The sequence below is a fragment of the Anabrus simplex genome, chromosome 6 (assembly GCF_040414725.1).
Source record: "Anabrus simplex isolate iqAnaSimp1 chromosome 6, ASM4041472v1, whole genome shotgun sequence".
In the NCBI taxonomy this organism is placed as follows: domain Eukaryota; kingdom Metazoa; phylum Arthropoda; class Insecta; order Orthoptera; family Tettigoniidae; genus Anabrus; species Anabrus simplex.
The window spans coordinates 6,812,776-6,833,607 of NC_090270.1; the positions used below are offsets into that span (position 1 = coordinate 6,812,776).

Sequence of the window (20,832 nt, forward strand, 5' to 3'; positions counted from 1 at the left end):
AAAGAGTGCAGCACTGAGGTTTGTGATGCAAGATGGCGGATGACAGCTGTGACGTAAAAATTACCCGCCACCACATTTCAAAGGTAAGTAGCTAAAGAGGGCAGCACTATGCTCTATGGAATAAAGATGGCGATGACAGCTGCACGTGGATTTGTTTATCTCACGCTAGTGAGGTTAAGTTGGAAGCACTAAGGTTTAGGCCCGCCAAGATGGCAGCACTGCCGTTGACAGGTGACGAATTTGTAGCTACTGCGATAAAGAGGGCAGCACGGTGCTCTGTAGTTTAAAGATGGCGGATGACAGCTGTCAAAAAGCACGTGGCTGTCAAAAAACACGTGGATTTGTTTATCTCGCGCTTGTGAGGTTAAGTTGGTACCACTGAGGTTTAGGCCCGTCAAGATGGCAGTACTGAGGTTAGCGATGCGTTGTTGTCTGTCAAAAAGCACGTGGCTGTCAAAAAGCACGTGGATTTGTTTACCTCGCGCTAGTTAGGTTAAGTTGGTACTACTGAGGTTTAGGCCCGTCAAGATGGCAGTACTGAGGTTAGCGATGCGTTGTTGTCTGTCAAAAAGCACGTGGCTGTCAAAAAACACGTGGCTTTGTTTACCTCGCGCTAGTTAGGTTAAGTTGGTACCACTGAGGTTTAGGCCCGTCAAGATGGCAGCAGTGAGGTTAGCAATGCGTTGTTGTCGATGACAGCTGTCAAAAAGCACGTGGCTTTGTTTACAAATTCAAATCTCGCGCCAAAATTCAAATCTCGCGCCAAAATTCAAATTTCCCGCGGGAGGAGGAGGACTCAGAACTGTCCAATTATACTACTAACCAGCTCCTCTGATCGTGCTGGGAAATCATTTCAGCTGTACCCCATGAGCGCGCGCACTACTGCGACCGACGGGCGCTGCGGCATTCCTTGACTGACAATTGTGTCTTAATTGCAGTGTGTTCTTGTACTGTGTGTGTAGTTACGGCTGTTTCATAAGCGAACAATGGAGACAAGGGCAATCCTGTGCGAGTCGAACGAGGGAACTTGTCTGCATCATACACCCCACTTCTCTTCCCTGAAGCACGTCAGCGGGATGTACCAAACACGGTGAGTTCGTCAATTTGAATTGCGCGCCCGAAAATTAAAATAACCTCATTTTCTCCGACAATCCGATTGCATAATCGTTCTTAATATAAGACGAAGAGCTCCCTGATCATCTTACGGTATAGCTGTGATGCACCGTGTAGTACATCGTACCTGTACAGAGAACGTATCGTGTTATCCAGTGCACTGCAAGAAATGACTACAGCACTTGGCAGTGAAACCTGCACCAGTGATAGACTTCTTTCCTCTTGAACTGGTTGAAAGTAGTAAATTACAGGTACACTTACCAAACGTATCAGTAGGAGAACCATTCATATTCTTGAGTTCAATCAGCATCTGCATGAAGTCCGCTCTCCTAACGTTGTTTTTCTCCCTGTACTCAACAGTTTGTTTTACAGCCGAGCAAAAGAAGTTACTGATTTCCTCCGGTACTGCTCTGATATTTAGGTACTTGTAGAGACAAGCAGGGAGGAGCAGACGAATAAAGCGCCTGATTGTCGGCCGTGCTGCTGGCCTGAACACTCTCCGTCCCATTTCACGGAACTCTGACTGTGGGTCTTTCATTGAATTGAACTGTAAGCCAAAGGCACATGTTCCTATGACATCAGTGGTGAACTTCGACATGACTTCCCTCATCTCCATTTCTTCCCCGTCTTCGGCTGGTTGCGCCAAATAAGAAATAAGTTCTTCTGCGCATTCAACTACCAAATTAAACATCATCTTCATTTTGCTTGGGCTGAAAGTTGGGGATAATTTAGTCCGCAAATTCTTCCAACTTTCTCCATCCAGATTGAATAAATGTGCACTAAGAGGATCTTTCTTGGGATTGAAGGGCAGACCACGACTTTGAAAATAAGAGAAATCCTTCACTAAAACAAGTCTTATGAGCTCTGGGTCCCGAATCAGTAGTGTTGGCTGCCTCGTTTGGAACACACCCGCAAACTTGTGGCCTTCAAACTGCTTGTAGAGCTTCTGGAAGCCCTCTGCTACAGACACACGAAGTAGAGTCATGTCCTGTACATTGCCGAAGAGCGGGACAGGTTTAAGATACGGAACTCCACGAACCTTCCAGTAGTTGAACGTGTTAGTCGCATAGTAGTAGAGGAGGGCCACCAGTATGAGAACAGCCGCGGCGGCGTTCACCAGGAGGGAGTCGAAGAAGAGACGCATCGTTCACAGCGGATCTCTGCTGAATCTGGAAAATATAACAACACATCACGTAAGAGCTCTCCCGGACACAACAAAATAACGTGCGTGCACAGAATACGTACTTGTCTTACAACAATGAAACAACATGTTTACGACTAGCTCTTTCTTGGAACGTTTCTATTAACTGTTTGAAGTGATTCTTTTGTCGTTTTACGAACTGTTGTAAATTTAAAGTTACTGTTATGTGTTTAATTTTAAGTTTTAGTTTGAGATTATAAACTTGCGTTAAACTATTTCCTTGTGGCAGCCCAGATTGTCAGGGAAGTAGCCGATCCTCTCAAACAAATAATAGAAAGTAAGTTATACGCTATAGATATAATGTACTGTAACGGTTCAAATCCCGTTACAAGATGATATCTGTGTTATTATTATTATTATTATTATTATTATTATTATTATTATTATTATTATTATTATTATTATTATTATTATTATTATTCATGTGCCATGTCCTCGCAGAACGTTGGCGATCAGTAGCATGATCTGTTGTTTGTTCATAGCTGTTCTGAACAGAGTAAGCTTTGTCACCCCAAACCACCGGCTCAAGTTGCCGAGCCATGATGTCCTACTTCTCCCCGGACCACGTTTTCCATTAATTTCCCCTTGGAGTATTACTTGCAGAAGATGGTATTTAGAGTTCCGCATCATATGACCAAAGTATTCTAGTTTCCTTCTCTTGGTGGTAGTGAGAATTTCTGGTTCTTTGTTCATACGGTGCAAAACGTCTATATTGGTCATTTTAGCTGTCCAAGGTATCTTCAGCATCCTTCGGTACGTCCACCTTTCAAATGCTTGCAAACTCTTGCACGTAGTGTCAGTTAGTGTCCGTGCCTCAACGCCGTATAACAGAATGCTGAAAACGTAGCACCGGAGTAGTCGTGTCCGTAGTGAAATGGAAATGTCACGGCTTGTCAAAAGTTTCCTCAGTCTCTGAAAAGAAATTCTGGCCTACTCAATTCTGCATCGGATCTCGTGAGTAAGGTCCCAGTCATCATTGATGTGGCATCCCAGGTATTTAACTGTTGCCACTCTCGCGATCTGTTCCTTCGCTGTTGTGAGATTACCTCGAATGCCATCTTCTTTCCTAGTTATAACCATCCACTTGGTCTTCTTTACATTAAGCCTCAAGCCCATTGCGCTGCTGGCTTCAGTGACAGCATTAAGTAGTTCCTGTAGATCCTGGAGATTGGTTGCAAGTAGCACAGTGTCATCGGCGTACCTGATGTTATTTATGTTGAAACCATTAACCACAATTCCTTGAGTCTTTCCGTAAAGAGCATCTCGAAAAATCTTTTCTGAATAGATGTTGAAAAGCATGGGGGAAAGAATACAGCCTTGGCGAACTCCTTTCATAATTGAGACTTCTTCCGAGGCACGACCATCAACTCTTATGCCAGCACACTGGTTCCAGTAGAGATTACCAATAATACGAATGTTCCGTCCATCAAGTCCTAATTCCCGAAGAATGTTCATAAGTTCATCATGGCGGACTGTATCGAAAGCCTTTTCGTAATCGATGAAACAAGCAGAAACATCGACATTGACATCTCGTCATCGTTGGACTAATACCTGCAGACTGAATAATGCCCCTCTAGTACCAAAACCATGTCTGAAGCCAAACTGCGAGGTTCCGATATTCTCCTCACATTTATGATAAATTCTTGCATGCAAGACTTTTAGAAATACTTTCAGAACGACCGGGCGAGTTAGCCGTGCGCGTAGAGGCGCGCGGCTGTGAGCTTGCATCCGGGAGATAGTAGGTTCGAATCCCACTATCGGCAGCCCTGAAAATGGTTTTCCGTGGTTTCCCATTTTCACACCAGGCAAATGCTGGGGCTGTACCTTAATTAAGGCTACGGCCGCTTCCTTCCAACTCCTAGGCCTTTCCTACCCCATCGTCGCCATAAGACCTATCTGTGTCGGTGCGACGTAAAGCCCATAGCAAAACAAAATTTCGGAACGTGGCTCATCAAAGTAATTGTTCTATATTCATTGCAGAATTTTGCATTGGCTCTCTTAGGCAATATTACGAAAGTCGATTTGAGCCAGTCTCAAGGAATGGTTCCACTGTGGTGAATACTGTTGAATAGTTCAACTAATAATGAAAGGGATTTTTCTTTCTCAAGCAGTTTCAGTATCTCAACATACATCTCATCAGGGCCTGGAGCCTTCCCATTCTTCACTGTTCTTATGGCATACTTTACTTCTGCACGTGTGGTATCCACACCATTGTCTGCCCAAGCACCATGATCCTAATTTCTGTGGTTCAAAAAGAGATTTTATACATAGTCCATTCACTCCTTCAGTTTCTCTTCTGTGCTCACTAAGATGTCACCATTCTTATTAAGGAGGACTCCACTACCCTTCCTGTTATATGCACCAGTTACTTGTTTCACTTTCTTGTACATGTTGAAAAAATAATGTTTGGAATTCATTAATTCTATTTCGTTGCATTCCTCAGAGAGTTGTTGTTCTTTTGCATTCCTTATTCTTTGTCGTATTAAATTCTGCAAATTGTTGTACTTTACAGGATCTTTGTTTTTAAAAGACCTTCTCTGGATTTCTTCTGTCATCCACGGCTTGTTTTTCCTTCTTCCAGGATTCATTAATTTTACTTGACTTACGTCGTTAATTGCACATTTGATGTGATTCCAAGTGCCTTCAACATCATTTATATTAACGCTGTTTTGAACTTCCACAAGTTTTACACGTAGAGCTGACTTAACTTCATCCTTCAGTGCTTGATCTTGAAGCTTCTGAATCTCAATCCGACTAAAACTCCCATTATTATTATTGCATTATTATTATTATTATTATTATTATTATTATTATGTCCATAGTATTATTATTTTATCTATGAGATTACTATTATTCTATTATTTTTATTGCTCAGTTCAATTCTGCAATGCTTGTCGCTTGCGTGATTGTAGTTAAATGTATGCATATACACACTAAAAACATGTACAGTGAGTACATCAGATGTGGATGTGACATTGCTACATTGTGCAATACTGCTGGCGCTACGTCATCGTGTGCATTTAGCGGTGAGCTCACGTTCTTGGATATACATACTAGCGTGCCGCCGGCGGTTTCACCACATTTACAATAAGATACAAAAGTTGAAAACTAGAAAAGCGGCTGGAATTGATCAGATTTCTGGGGATATACTAAAGACAATGGGTTGGGATATAGTAGCATATCTGAAGTACTTATTTGATTATTGTTTGGCAGAAGGAGCTATACCAGATGAATGGAGAGTTGCTATAGTAGCCCCTGTGAATAAAGGAAAGGGTGATAGACATAAAGCTGAAAATTACAGGCCAGTAAGTTTGACATGCATTGTATGTAAGCTTTGGGAAGGCATTGAAGCTCAACTTGTAGGATTCCAGCAAGATATAGCAGATATCTTGGATTCTGGAGGTCAAATGGACTGTATCGCTATTGACATGTCTAAAGCATTTGATAGGGTGGATCATGGGAAGCTACTGGCAAAAATGAGTGCAATTGGACTAGACAAAAGAGTGACTGAATGGGTTGCTATATTTCTAGAAAATAGATCTCAGAGAGTTAGAGTAGGTGAAGCTTTGTCTGACCCTGTAATAGTTGAGAGGGGAGTTCCTCAGGGCAGTGTTATCGGACCTTTATGTTTTCTTATATATATAAATGAGATGAGTAAAGGAGTGGAATCGGAGGTAAGGCTTTTTGCGGATGATGTTATTCTCTATAGAGTGATAAATAAGTTACAAGATTGTGAGCAACTGCAACGTGACCTCGAAAATATTGTGAGATGGACAGCAGGCAATGGTATGTTGATAAACGGGGTTAAAAGTCAGGTTGTGAGTTTTACAAATAGGAAAAGTCCTCTCAGTTTTAATTACTGCGTTGATGGGGTGAAAGTTCCTTTTGGGGATCATTGTAAGTATCTGGGTGTTAATATAAGGAAAGATCTTCACTGGGGTAATCACATAAATGGGATTGTAAATAAAGGGTACCGATCTCTGCACATGGTTATGAGGGTGTTTAGGGGTTGTAGTAAGGATGTAAAGGAGAGTGCATATAAGTCTCTGGTAAGACCCCAACTAGAGTATGGTTCCAGTGTATGGGACCCTCACCAGGATTATCTGATTCAAGAACTGGAAAAAATCCAAAGAAAAGCAGCTCGATTTGTTCTGGGTGATTTCCGACAAGAGAGTAGCGTTACAAAAATGTTGCAATGTTTGGGTTGGGAAGAATTGAGAGAAAGAAGAAGAGCTGCTCGACTAAGTGGTATGTTCCGAGCTGTCAGCGGAGAGATGGCGTGGAATGACATTAGTAGACGAATAGGTTTGAATGGCGTCTATAAAAGTAGGAAAGATCACAATATGAAGATAACGTTGGAATTCAAGAGGACAAACTGGGGCAAATATTCATTTATAGGAAGGGGAGTTAGGGATTGGAATAACTTACCAAAGGAGATGTTCAATAAATTTCCAATTTCTTTGAAATCATTTCGGAAAAGGCTAGGAAAGCAACAGATAGGGAATCTGCCACCTGGGCGACTGCCCTAAATGCAGATCAGTACTGATTGATTGATATTTGTCAGGAGGTGCGAGCAGATCATAGTTATTTCTGGAGATTGCCTAGGTGTGTCAACCAACGTCTATAAAAGGTGGCTGCATATTGTAGCGTCGGTCATTAGTTAAACGGAAGCTGAACAGTGAAGAAGCCAAATGGATAAGTGAACAGTCAAGGAGTGAACGAGATGAAGAGTACTCAGCGAGTCATTAGTCATTGGTTATTGAGAGAGTGAGGCCACAGTTGGTCGGTCACTTAGTTGAAGATACCGACGGAAAGGCTTACCATGGAGTCATAGAAGGATACACTTACCACGAAGTCATACAGTACAGACTTACCAAGAAGTCACATGATATGGAGAAGAAGCAGTCACATGGATACTTAGTCGTCAATGAAAAAAAAGGATACATCACCAAATTAGGTTTGATACATCTACAGTAAACATCATATCAAAGGAATACGTCGTAATTACACACAAAGTGTTGAAGGTACAGTCAAGTGAACCAGTGAGGGATATATTTCGTGTATAATTGTTTAATTTCCGGTCAAGAAGAATTCAAATTCATGCCTAGTTTCTTCCAGTTGCAATGTCATAATTTCATATTCTCATCTGTTTTAATCACAGTAATTCTCACTATTTTTATTGAAATTATCTCAAGAATATATTTTGTTCTATCAAATGAATTTATAGTATTATTTCAATGATTAAATTCCTTAACCTCAAATTTAATGGGGAAACCGAACGCCAATCTCCTTTTCCCAGAACTTATATGGTATGTTGTCATAAGTAAGCTTATTACCACATACCCTAGAGATATTCAAGAATCTCATTCTCTTATTGCTACACTGAGTTGTAGCTGGCACCCTTCAAATAACGTATGTGTAAGTACGCAGCTAAGAACTAAGTGTGAGTACAAGGTCCGACGATTGTGTATTTTATTTAATGAATAATTTTCATATTTTTCAATTTAAATGCAGTTTAGTATGTTTTCAAGGAAGTAAACGAATTAGGAACTCTCTCAGTACACAATTCCAACTGTCACCAAAACTGTGGACTGAAACACAAATATCAGTCATTTCGGACGTTTTCTTGTTCACTCCCATGCCGATGGCGGCTGAACTTGTACATAACTGCATCCAGAGGGTCACAGTTCACCTCAGCGACCCCAAAAGCCATGGATTCAACATTAATACCGGTCCTTTTTGCTTCGTTTATTCCATTCTTGACCTGGTCGAATGACTGGAAACAGGATTTTCATATAGTATGCTGTGTGTGAAAATTCATTAACAAGGTAATGAAGTATGTATTTCTAAATTTTTATTTAAACTTGTTCCCTTACTGCTGCAAAATATGTGTCTTCATAGGATGTTTATTTTCCTAATAAAGACAACCATGGAAAACTTGAAAAGATTCCCTTAGGATGAACTGTTCATCCAGGCAGCATGAAAGAAGTGAACAAATTAACACTAGGGCCACCCTAAAACAAAGGCACAATATATTTCTTTTTAAATTTGGTTTTTCAGATTTTACGGTTTTCCTATAACCACGTAAACTTTGGTGGTAGTTTCTGAGGATCCAGTCACTCCTGAGCTGACTTACCAGACAGACAGACTACATCCTTACTGTTTCAGTGTTGTGTTGTTAGAACCGAAATGTCACTTGTCCGTGTGTGGTGTACGGGCACCTTCCATCACTGTCATTCTTCTTTCACAACCCATTCCCAATCTTGTTATCCCTCCTTCTTCACTAAATCAGTCAATTTTTCTCTAGGTCTGCCCACTGGTCTCTTTCTCTTTATTTCTCTTTCCTCTTTTCTTCTTGTTGCCATGTTTCAATTTCAGTTAATTTTAATAAAATAATTACTGTACTTTTAAATAAGTAATTTTGAAAATGAAAATTATTTTTTAAAGCAATTTGTACAAGCCCTGTTGTCTTATCAGGTGATTCTTTCGTTTAATTTCTGTAATTATTAACAAAATTATATCCGGAAATACGCACAAAATATCGTTCGTCGCGGCTAACCTACCTGCATAATACCACCGCAAGAAGTGAAGACTCGTGCACCAACGTATACCAGTGCTGTGAGGAAGGGTAGTACGGGTATATTTTGTTACCAAGGTCATGGACACTGAGGTATGATACACCCGCTTGCCGCGCGCATTCGTCAGCCTGGCAGTCTCTTTAGTGTCTGCAAATACAGTAGACAATACGCGACACTGAGCGAGATATCGAGGGACAGCTATTAGAGCTCTCTCTAGCGGGTAGATCTGAGAACTGCTGATTCTGTCATAAGAGCACATGTATTTGTGTGTGAAGTTTTTGGTGTTATTTATGCATTTTCAGTGAGTTGACATAATTAAATAGTAGCGTGTGTCATTCTTTGATATCTCCTCTCAACATGAGAGAAAGGTATGTGCTGTGTTTGCCTGCAGTAACTATGAAGTACAGAAGAATGCGGGGTCTTTCTTTCGCCTCCCCCGTGACAAGAAAATGTAAGTAATATTGTGTTTGCATATATATTCTTCCAGTGACAAAGAGATTTTTAGAGTACTTCATAATCTTCTGACCTGCTCGACCCATATTTTAACTGGCTTAAAATGTAATACGCATATTTTATTGTATAGTGCAGCAGTTAACCTTCAATACCCATGCGTTGTTGTAGGTGTGATCTGTGGGTTTTGAAATGTCACAGAAGTGATTTGGATAAGGTGTACAAGAAAGAAGGGACATTACGCTTATATAAGAATTATAAGATCTGTTCAGATCATTTCCAGGCCAGCGGCTTTAGAAATCCTCGACTATACAGCCAAGGGTATGTTACATTTTTACTGTAATTGTACGTAAATATTCCTCAAAGCATCACTATCGACAACATTTTCATATTTTTCTTTCTTTTATCCCACTTCTCAGATTAAAGCCGAGATTTTATAGATTTTCTTTCTGTTAGTAGGCTTCATGTTAAGAGGAAAATTGTCCAGCTTTTAAATGTTAATTCAATGCATCATGTGTGTAAGGAATGTGCTGATACTTTTATTGACAAGTGTCTTAATGTGATGATACAATGTTTTTTAAATGAGAAAAAAGCCAAATCTAACCGTAGAAGTTTAGGCTGGAATGCTAAAGCAAAGAAAGTAATGCATAAATGAAAGATCAAGCCATTTCACAGCAGTCCATTTCACATCTTGTCTATATGTCTAATTTCAGTCTTTGAATAATAACCTTTTAAATCATTCTTCATTCATTTTTACAGAATTGCTTTAGAAACTTCGAAGTTAATATCTCAATAATACTTTCTTTGTAGACGTAATTTATTTCTCCATTTTCGTATAAGTTATGCATTTCCATTGATATTTGAATTTAGCGCGACTTTTCAGGTCAAGTCACTAGGAGAGCCACCGTCGAATTGTCTCCCATTTTAACAAGGCTAAATCCGTAAGTGTCGCGTATTGTCTCTACTGTATTTGGTGTCTGTTAGTATCTTAGTGTGTAGTCAAATACTCAATGTTTTTATTTTATAATCACGCCGTAAGTCTATTTAATTGCGTTGTTTGTTTGTCCGACCCTTGTATGAGGGTATGTCGTGACGGGTTTTTATGACCGGATGTCCTTCTTGACGCCAACCTCACCAGAGGAGTTAATGAGACGAAATGAATGACGTGATATATGATAGTAGGAAGAGGGTGAATACCGGTTCCGGCACATAGCCTGCTCCTGTCGAATAACACCAACGGGTCTGCTCAAGGCTTTACGTCCTTATGATAGGAACCTGCGTGTAAGTGTAATTGCGGAAATATTGAATGTTGAATGTGAGGACGACCCAAACACCCAGTCCCCAGGCCTGGGATATTAATAATTTACAATTAAAAACTACTACTACCACCGGTGGACTTGGTGCAGTTTTCGGTCGGATGACCAACCCTATGTGGAGGGATGTATTCAGTATTCCGTCGCCGCAGCCAGAGTAGCGGCGATAAGTGTGCGGGGAGAGGGAGGCGGTAATATATATCAAAACTGAAAAACTACAAAATAGTAGGTTTTTAATGCTCTCAGAGCGAATTTCGACAGAGAGGTAAAAGTGGACAGCGCGGGAATAATTACTTTTTGAGATTTTGATTCAATACTATACAATAAAACTTTCATCAAAGGAACAATATTACACATGCGTTACAATTTGATGGAAATGAAATAGCGGAGACACACACACTTACTTCCAACATAAAACAAACAGTTATTATTTCCATTAGGTTTCAAAACATACACAGAGAAAATATATAGAAAAATTAATTGTGGAGTTAAGTTCAGCGCCGCTATATGACGTTGACGTAGTCAAAGATGGCGGCTACTTTTGAAATCTAAGAGAAGCGTTTCCTTCACCCGTTCAAGCTGACGCAGATTCAAAAGTTCAGTACTCCGGGAAACCTAATTCTTCCAAAAACCGATTGAACGGTTCCTGTTGTAACGGTTTCGTAAATAAATCTGCCAACATGATATTAGACAAACGGTATTCTCATGCAGATCCCGTAGCAGATGATGACAGACATCGATATGTTTAGTTCGAGCTCCAGAAACACTCGATTCAATCAGTCGAATGCAACCTTGGTTATCTTCAAATATGTTGATTGGCTCAACAATCCGAATACTGAAATCTTTGATTAACTGCTTGAGCCACAATAACTCCCGACTAGTTAGAGACGCTGCAACATCCTCTGCTTCTCTTGATGACATTGCAACAGAAGTTTGTTTGCGACTAAACCAGGCAATTGTCCCTTTTCTGAGTAGGAATACCTACCCACTTGTCGATTTTCGATTCATCCTGTCACTAGCCCAGTCAGCGTCCACATAACATTTCAACTCTAAATTTCCATGTGAAGATAAATGCAATTTCTTATAGAGTGTTGCAGCAAAGTAACGCACTACCGGCTTCACAGCATTCCAATCACTTTGCTTTGGTCTTTCAACACGACGACTAACATTGCCAACTGCCGTACGGATGTCAGGCCTTGATACTACACTTTGTGTACGCTGTATTGTTTTCTAGATCTGGACTATGAGATGTTTCTGCGGATAGTAAACTTGTTTCCATTGGGGTAATTGTTGGCTTTGTTTCTGATAATCCGTAGTCTTCGAGTAGTTTTACAATTTTTGACCCCTGGATTAACAAAAACGATCCATCTGGTTTTCGTTCGATTTGGAGTCCAAATAATGTTTTACATCACCTAGCCTATGTCTTTCAATTCGAAATAACTGAGCAGTTCTCGACCAACCCTTGTCGTTAATTCTGAAGATCTACCAGCTACAAGCAAGCCGTCCACGTATAACAAAATATACGTAATAGAACCATCTTCTCCTCTTCGAGAATACAGACATTGATCAGCCTTGCCCTGTTGACTCTTTAGCTTCAATAAAACTTTTTGAGCCGTTTCATTCCACACACGTGCAGGCTGTTTCAATCCATAAAAACATTTTAGCAGTTTTAATACTCTGTTTTCCTGACCCGGGTCTTCAAAACTTTGTGGCTGCTTCATGTATATATCTTCTGTTAATTCACCATTCAAGTATGCATATTTGACTTCCAAATGTCGAACAGGGAGATATTTCTGTGCAGCTACAACGGAAAAATCTCCAATAGTCCCATGTTTAACAACTGGTGCAAATGTTTCGTCAAAATCTTCTCGAAATTTTTGCGAGAAACCTCCAGCTACCAAACGAGCCTTATACGTATGAGCGTTTCCAAACCCGTCTCGTTTTGCTCTGAAACCCAGTTGTATGAAATCGCTTTCTTTTCAGACGGCAGGTCTGACAATTCCCATACTTTTGAGTAGGTGACTAACGCTAAAGAAGTATTAAAATTTACCTATGATAACAATGACATTTACAATAACATACAAAAGTTGAAAAGTAGAAAATCGGCTGGAATTGGTAAGATTCCGGGGGATATACTAAAGACAATGGGTTGGGATATAGTAGCATATCTGAAGTACTTATTTCATTATTGTTTGCATGAAGGAGCTATACCAAATGAATGGAGAGTTGATATAGTAGCCCCTGTGTATAAAGGAAAGGATGATCGACATAAAGCTGAAAATTTCAGGCCAGTAAGTTTGACATGCGTTGCATGTAAGCTTTGGGAAGGTATTCTTTCCGTTTATATTAGACATGTTTGCGAAATTAATAACTGGATCGATAGAAGGCAGTTCGGGTTTAGGAAAGGTTATTCCACTGAAGCTCAACTTGTAGGATTCCAGCAAGATATAGCAGATACCTTGGATTCAGAAGGTCAAATGGACTGTATTGCGAATGACCTGTCTAAAGCATTTGATAGGGTGGATCATGGGAGACTACTGGCAAAAATGAATGCAACTGGACTAGACAAAATAGTGACAATGGGTTGCTATATTTCTAGAAAATAGATCTCAGAGAATTAGACTAGGCGAGGCTTTATCTGACACTGTAATAATTAAGGGGGCAATTCCTCAAGGCAATATTATTGAAATTTTATATTTCCTTATATATATGTATATAATAATATGAGTAAAGAAGTGGAGTCAGAGATATCGCTTTTTGCGGATGATGTTATTCTGTATAGAGTAATAAGTATGTTACAAGATTGTGAGCAACTGCAAAATGACCTCGATATTTGGTGTCCTCAATCAAATTCACTTTAAGTGATGGTAAGTGTACGTAGTTATGTTGGTTATGGCGTAACCTAACTACTGGTGGTTCTTCTACAATTTGAGTAAATTGAATGATTTTGTAATCCACTTAAACTTTTGGAATTTAATTAACTTCACGATTATAATAAATTAATTAGTTAAAATTTAGTCTGACCCGTTCTCGTTTAGTAACGATAGAACTTGTAGTATTTGATTCCCTTAGGTACGAACTAATGAAGAAGAATCCCGAACTGATGGCGTCCCAAGCAGATGAGAGTCTCCGAGCAGTAAGTCCATGTTATTACAGAGCGCCGTGGCAGAACACTAGACCAGATTATCGCCGCTTAAACTTTTCCAACGGTACAATATATTGAATTTGGCCGATCAGACTGTCATTTATTAGTTTTGCAGAATTCTTGGCAAATTTTGTGCAAGAGTTTTACTGCAGGTGGAATGTACACCTTCAATTTGTAAATTATTTCATCTTAATCTATATAATAATTTAAAAAAACTAAAGGTAGTCAGTCCGGCCATTTCATCCGGTCGATTCCCTTCATTTTTTCAACTGTAAGGTATTCATGTACAGATTTGTCATCAGGTACTATCAATCACTCACCTTCCGCCTTCCTCAAATTATTTGATTTTTCAATTTTTTGTCTCTTTGAAACAATCATATCTTTCGTTCTAATTGAGGTACGCAGTTCGTTTTGGTCTAAAAACACTCAGTGGATCAAGCGCTTTCTTTTGAGGTAACGACTACTTAAATTTGTAGATTTTGAGAAAAATTATGAGTACATTTGTCTCCATGACGAAGATCTCTGAAGGACATTTTAACAGTTCGGCGCGTAGTGTTGTTCCAAGGAATGTTTAATTCAATTTCTTTGTGTGGTGTATTTTCAAGTGTTTTGTTGACATAATATTACATTCTATTACCACGGCAGATCATGTGTTTTACTTCATTAACTCGAAACTTATCAAATACATCCGTGAGGATAGTAACGAACAACACCATACTTTGTATATTGCGGGTGGAGCCAGCGAGAAACTGCTAGCGCATTTCATTTTTTACAATGCTCTAAAAATTGTTTTGGACATTCCGATTTAATGTACTTTTCATTTGCTACGTTTATATAATGTAACCCATGGCATTACAGCTCTGAAGGGCCTTGGCCTACCAGGCGACCGGTGCTCAGCCCGAAGGCCTGCAGATTACGAGGTGTCATGTGGTCAGCACAACGAATCCTCTCGGCCGTTATTGTTATATTTATATACGTACGGAAAATTATACATTAAGAAAGGTGTATACAAAGAAAAACATGCAAAAGCAACAGAAATGCAACAAAAGGACATAGTTGGCAATTTGGGATTTTGGGCACAAAGTTATCGTTCATTATGGAACAGATCACGACGAGGCATACTCAGTACTAAAAAGTGCAACTTGTTTTGGGGCACAGTACGGTGGGCTCTCAGTGCACGCCACGCAGCTCATGTCCGCAGAATGTGCCGGCCACTTCAGTCGCTCGTCCTCAGGAATTGATTCACCGCCCTGGGCACGAGCATTATTATCCACTAGTGTAAAGTCCTTGTAAATACTGTAACTACAGGCTGAAGGATGTTGTCTCTGCATACCAAATCACTCGTGTTACCCTGAACAGGAATTAGAGGCGTACGTTGACCGAACCCGATCTCACCCTAAAACATGACGCACCCTACTTGTTACTGATGGCACTCCAGTCTCATTTCATCTCTCATTGGATCGTTTCCAGACTCTTATGCTCCTGTTGCAAGCTTAAGGTGACCTCATCAAGCTGAGCGTATACTTCCAATGTTCGTAATGCCATTGGCCCACCTCACACAAGCAGCCCTTTCGTGTACTTCAACGAGGAGAGTTTTCCACAGGCCTCCTTGATGTCAGCCCTCCACCGTGCAGCCAATTTCGCGTTGTCTGATCTGAACATTCACTTCCGTGTCTTTCCGAAGATCGTAGTGGAACGAGGAGACAGTAGTAGTAGGCCTGCGACGTCCTGAAAGCTAAAAATAAACTTTTCCCTTTGCGAAAAGCTAAAACCTAACCTCATGGCACCACAGCCCTGAAGGGCTATCAAGCGACCGCTGCTCAGCCCGAAGGCCTGAAGATTACGAGGTGTCGTTTGGTCAGCACGACGAATCCCTTTGGCCGTTATTCTTGGATCTCTAGACCGGAGCCGCTATTTCACAGTTAGATAGCTCCTCAATTCTAATCACGTAGGCTGAGTGGACTTCGAACCAACCCTAGGATTCAGGTAAATATCCTTGACCTGGCCGGGAATCGAACCCGGGGCCACTGGGTAAGAAGGAGGCACGCAAACCCTACAGCACGGGGAAAGGCTAATGATCACGAATATGTCTTTCAATTAATGAAACTCAAATACTGACAACGAACGATTTATTTGCATCATTTCACAGAGCACCTTTGGTGACCAAGGCCTACGGTAACAACTAATATGACGTCAATGACGGTACGCTTTCTATTTCAACACACTCTATTCATACAAATCCAAAGCCGCAGCATCTTTGGAGACCAAGGCCTACGGTAACGACTAATCTGCCATCACTGACGGTACACTTTCGAACTCCACACACGAGTCTGCTTTCGTGAGCGCACCGGGTAGGTCGTGCCAGCTGCACTCCTCGCAAGTGTCGGGCAATCGCAACACAGTGTAGCAAGCGTGTGTCACGAATCTAGTACTCCTTCAGTTTACTACAGTGTACAGTGTTTTACTAATGGACGGGGGAACATACGGGGAGGGAGGCCCTCCCCCTATTCAACCGAACAATGCCATAGAGGATCTTCCCACGCCTTCTTTACATTCTACATTGAAGGCAGCTCTCCTCACCGCCAATGAAGACCAGCAATTCGACGCAGAAATGGAGCGTCGAAGCAATTCAGTCCAGGAAGCGTCCGATGGATCACCAGACACACAACAAGGAAAAAAAGTTAGCGACATCCATTTCTGAATTACAAGGTCAACATATATCTTTGCGATCATCGGATAAACTTCCGAGTACAGTTAACATGCGCCCTTCCCCCTATACAAACAACAAAAACAATAGATACAAGGACGATTCTCCTGGCCCATTCTATATTTACGTAGAAGGTACGGCAGGCAATATTGGAAAATTTCATCCCATGGGATTAGGGAAATTGCTTTGCAGTAGTCTGCCAACACTTAGGCCTAGCATTTTGAACATTGGCCCCATCGGACGGAACAGAATCAAGATTGACCTAAAAACAGCTCGCGCTGCTAACTTACTTGTAAAGTCCCCCCTGTTTGCTGAGAAACAATTGGAAGCTTATGTTCCAGCTCATGTAATTACTCGCCAAGGAGTTATTCGTAATGTTGATGTCAGTCGAGGTGACGAAGAGCTCCCACAAAACATTTGTTCGCCGATTAGCATTCTCAGGGTACGCCGTATGATGAAGAAAATCCACCACAATGGCACACAAGAGAGTGTAGACATTTGTAGTACAATTCGATTCCCAGTTTTTGCCGGACAGTGTGTCTATTTACGGTATGCGGTGTGAGGTCACCCCATACGTTGCTCCTGTACGCCAATGTTTTAAGTGTTTACGGTTTGGTCACACTCAGCTATATTGCCGTTCAACGGGAAGATGCGCTAAATGTGGTAATCAGCACCCTGTAGAACAGTGCTCATCCTCAATCAATGAATATTCAAGATAAACTTAAATATTAAGTGGTCGCCCATTCAATACAATATGTAATTTATTATATCTAGTACATGTTTCGTCCCCTAAGGGACATCATCAGCTAAAAATAAATTAACATTAATATATCAGAAATAAATATTATTAAAATTTGGAAAGACACATTAAAATTTTTTGAGATTTAAAATAAGATCTTCGAAATTTTGTTAAAATTGCAAGTCATAAGACAGATAAAACAGTTAAATTGTCCATATTTCTCTTGTTGATGTTCTTGGGAAATACCAGTTTTGCTTATAAAATCTTAAAATATAATTTGTTGTAAATAGCACACTTGATGTGTATCTCTTGGTAGAAGATTTGTTGAAACTTAATAAGCATTCCTTAGACGATATAATACATCAAGTGTGCTTACAGACCAATAGTTTTATCATCTTACGTGGTTAAAACACTAGAACGGATGGTTAAAACATATCAGAGTGGTTTCTGGAACACTACAGGTTACTGCTTGTATCTCAACATGGATTTCGAAGAGGACGTGGAACCATGGATCATCTCAAAATACTCACCACTGACATCGGGCATACTTTAGTTATCTGGCCGCACTTTGCTTGGACATTAGTTCTGCTTACGACAATGTGGACGTACCTCAACTGTTAGCAGCATAGAAACTACCAAGAACTCTTATCTTCGGCAATGCGACTCTGATTAAAGAACGCACCATATACAGTCTCTAAAGGCCTTCTACAGGGCAGTGTATTAAGTCCCTTACTCTATGCTATCTACACCTCTGACTTGGACGCAATATTTAGTCCCGCTATCCGTGAGTTGCAATATACTGATGACGTCTAATTTGACAATAATTACTCTTCAGCGTCTGCACACAGCATCACAATGTCTTCCAGAATGGACTACACAGAGTGGACTTGCACTTTCTCCTACAAAATCATCCTTCGCTATATTCACCAAACAGAAACTCGTTCTTCCGTCTCCTACAATTCAACTTGGACCATATTCTTTTCCTGTGAAGTCTACTGTTCGCCTGCCGGGGATGCATTTGGATAGCAAACTCACTTGGAGTGGTTATATTGCTTATATCCAGACACGGGCACTGCGTTCACTGAACGTCCTTCGTTTCTTAACCCGTACTTGGTGGGGCGCTGCTCCCGCCTCTTTGCTAATTCTTTATCGCTCCTTGATACGGACAGCTATTGACTACGGCAGTATGTTGTACAGCAACGCTCCGAAGTATGTTCTGGAGAAATTAAATGTCCTACAATTTCGTGCTCTCAGAGTATGTCTTGGTGCTATGTCGTCAACGCCTACAAATGTTCTACAGGTCGAAGCTCATGAACAACCCCTGCACTTGAGAAGGTAACTACTGGCAACAACATTTCTCCTCCTATTCTGGAGGATTATCCGTTATTCAAGACCCTACACCTTCTGCATAACCAGTATCGCGAACGTCATGGAAAACATCCACCTCTACTTCTATAATGTTTAAGAGAACTGAAGTTCTGTCTATCCTTGACTTTGAAGTCCCACACAATTCCGGCATTCCATTTTAACTATGCCTGTTCGATATCTCCAGCTTCCACATATTATGTCCCCAGGTACCTACTAGAAAAACCTGCTCCAAATAAACACGTAATTGATTTTATTGAATCTACTTGGTCCGACTACATCCACATTTATACCGACGGTGCAAAGTTTACCGATTCAGTTGGTTTTGCATATTTTTGCGTGCAAACACAGGAATATGGCCATTTTTCTCTTCCCGTTGAAGCATCCATCTACACTGCTGAACTTGTCGCCATCCGGGAGGCGCTGTATTACTCACAATCCAGAAATTTGCATAAGATACTTATCATTTCAGATTCTCAAAGTGCTATTAGTAAATTGGGACAACCTCGACGAAACATACGGACACACTCCTACATCTATGAAATATTAGAATTTCGTCCGTCATGAAATCGCGCGGAAAATGTGTGTCATTTTTATGGGTGAAAGGACACTCAGGACTTCCATGCAATGATCTGGTTGACAGTCTGGCCAAACAAGGTGCACGTACTGGCTTATTCCTTTCATTACGCCTCCCCTGTACTGATTTTTATGCAACTAGCAGAAGGAAAACGTATGCTGAATGGACAGCTCTGTGCAACAGGACTACTCAACACACAGGACGATACTATGCCTGTATTCAACCAGCTATCCCCCACAAACCATGGTATCAAGACGTCAAATGGGCCCGAGGTCAAGTAACTACCATCATTCGGATGAGGTTTAACCATGCTTCATTCCCCGCTCACCTCAACAGGATTGGAGTCCTCCAATCAGCACAATGTCCGTGCAGCGCAAGAAACATGGGAAATGTGAACCACATCATCTTCGAGTGCAGTAGAACTGTATCCTTTCGCAGAGAATTGTTCGCTACCCTTGTGCACCTTCGGGTTCCTTTACCCACACATATTCAGCTATTACTGGCAACTGGAGACTTACGGGTGTACAGTGCAAAAACTGGTGTTAATATCTAAAGAACAGAGTCTTTATTTCAAGTGTGTTTTGCTTCCTTTTTTGCTCTGTTCTAGGTCATTTCTGTTGTTTTGTATGTCATTTAACTTGTTGTCCCTTTTTCTTTCTCTTTTCTGTAACAATTTTTATCATTGTACATTACTGATGGCCAAATGTCCTATGGACAAAGGCCATAATGAAGAAAAAATCCACACACTATTTGTACAAATCCACAGCCGCAGCATCTCTGGCGACCAAGGCGTACGGTAACGACTAATGTGCCCTCACACATTTTGTCGCGTCACGTTACACACATTTTCGGTTGATCCTCAGCCATAGACCGATTCTCGCTGCGAGTTGTCAACCGTTTGTGTCTCCCTGGAAGTCTGTGACCCATTCCAACACGGGCAGCGACATCCTTCTAGCAACAATGTCTAGTGATGATGTTAAACTGACCGGCGCGATAAATGCCTTATATAGAACAGCTATCGAACCTAATCTGGGTATAGCGTCGCTCTGTATCTAGAGTGCATACTGTAATCATGTTTGAGATACCGTAACATACATTATGCACTTGGGGCGTTCAAAAATTATTGAAGCTCTAATGTATATCTTCACGGTAATCATTTATTGAAAGAAAGTAAGGATCTGTGCAGCGTTGCCTTTGTTTCAACGGTTTCCATAGGTGTGCGGTGAATCATACGGTGGGAGTTTCCCGGAGACACTACTGGACAACTGCCTGAAGCCCATCGTTCGACGTGAAATTCTTAACCCGAATTGTCACGGCCGTGACTTCTTGTGTGTTTCCACTCTATGGACTGGCGTTTCTCGTGCCAGAACCATGACTCGTCTGTGGTGACTAGACGATCCAAGAACTCTCCAGATCGTGCAGTATAGCCGCATGTCTCCACACGCATCTGCTTCTGCACACTGGTGAGAAAATTGAGCACAGCACGTTATCTCCAGTATCAAGTCGAACACAGTCTGATGAACGCCTTCTGCATTTTTCAGCATAGTCCGTGCCATCTTAGAACTCGATTACGCAATGAAACGCGGTTCAATCCCACATGCGGCTTCTAACGTCGTATGAATGAGTGAAGCAACTGCTCATTCC

At 41.0% G+C, this 20,832-nt stretch overlaps 1 protein-coding gene across 1 annotated transcript in view; it reads right to left on the reverse strand.

Annotated features, from left to right (window-relative positions):
* Positions 1 to 20,832, reverse strand: part of LOC136876043 (probable cytochrome P450 6a14) — a 114,478-nt gene that overhangs the window by 59,464 nt on the left and 34,182 nt on the right. Inside the window, exon 2 of the mRNA XM_067149662.2 lies at positions 1,375 to 2,282. Within this exon, the coding sequence (XP_067005763.2) occupies positions 1,375 to 2,257 (883 nt within the window). The 5' untranslated portion in view covers positions 2,258 to 2,282. The remainder of the gene's footprint in view (positions 1 to 1,374; positions 2,283 to 20,832) is intronic.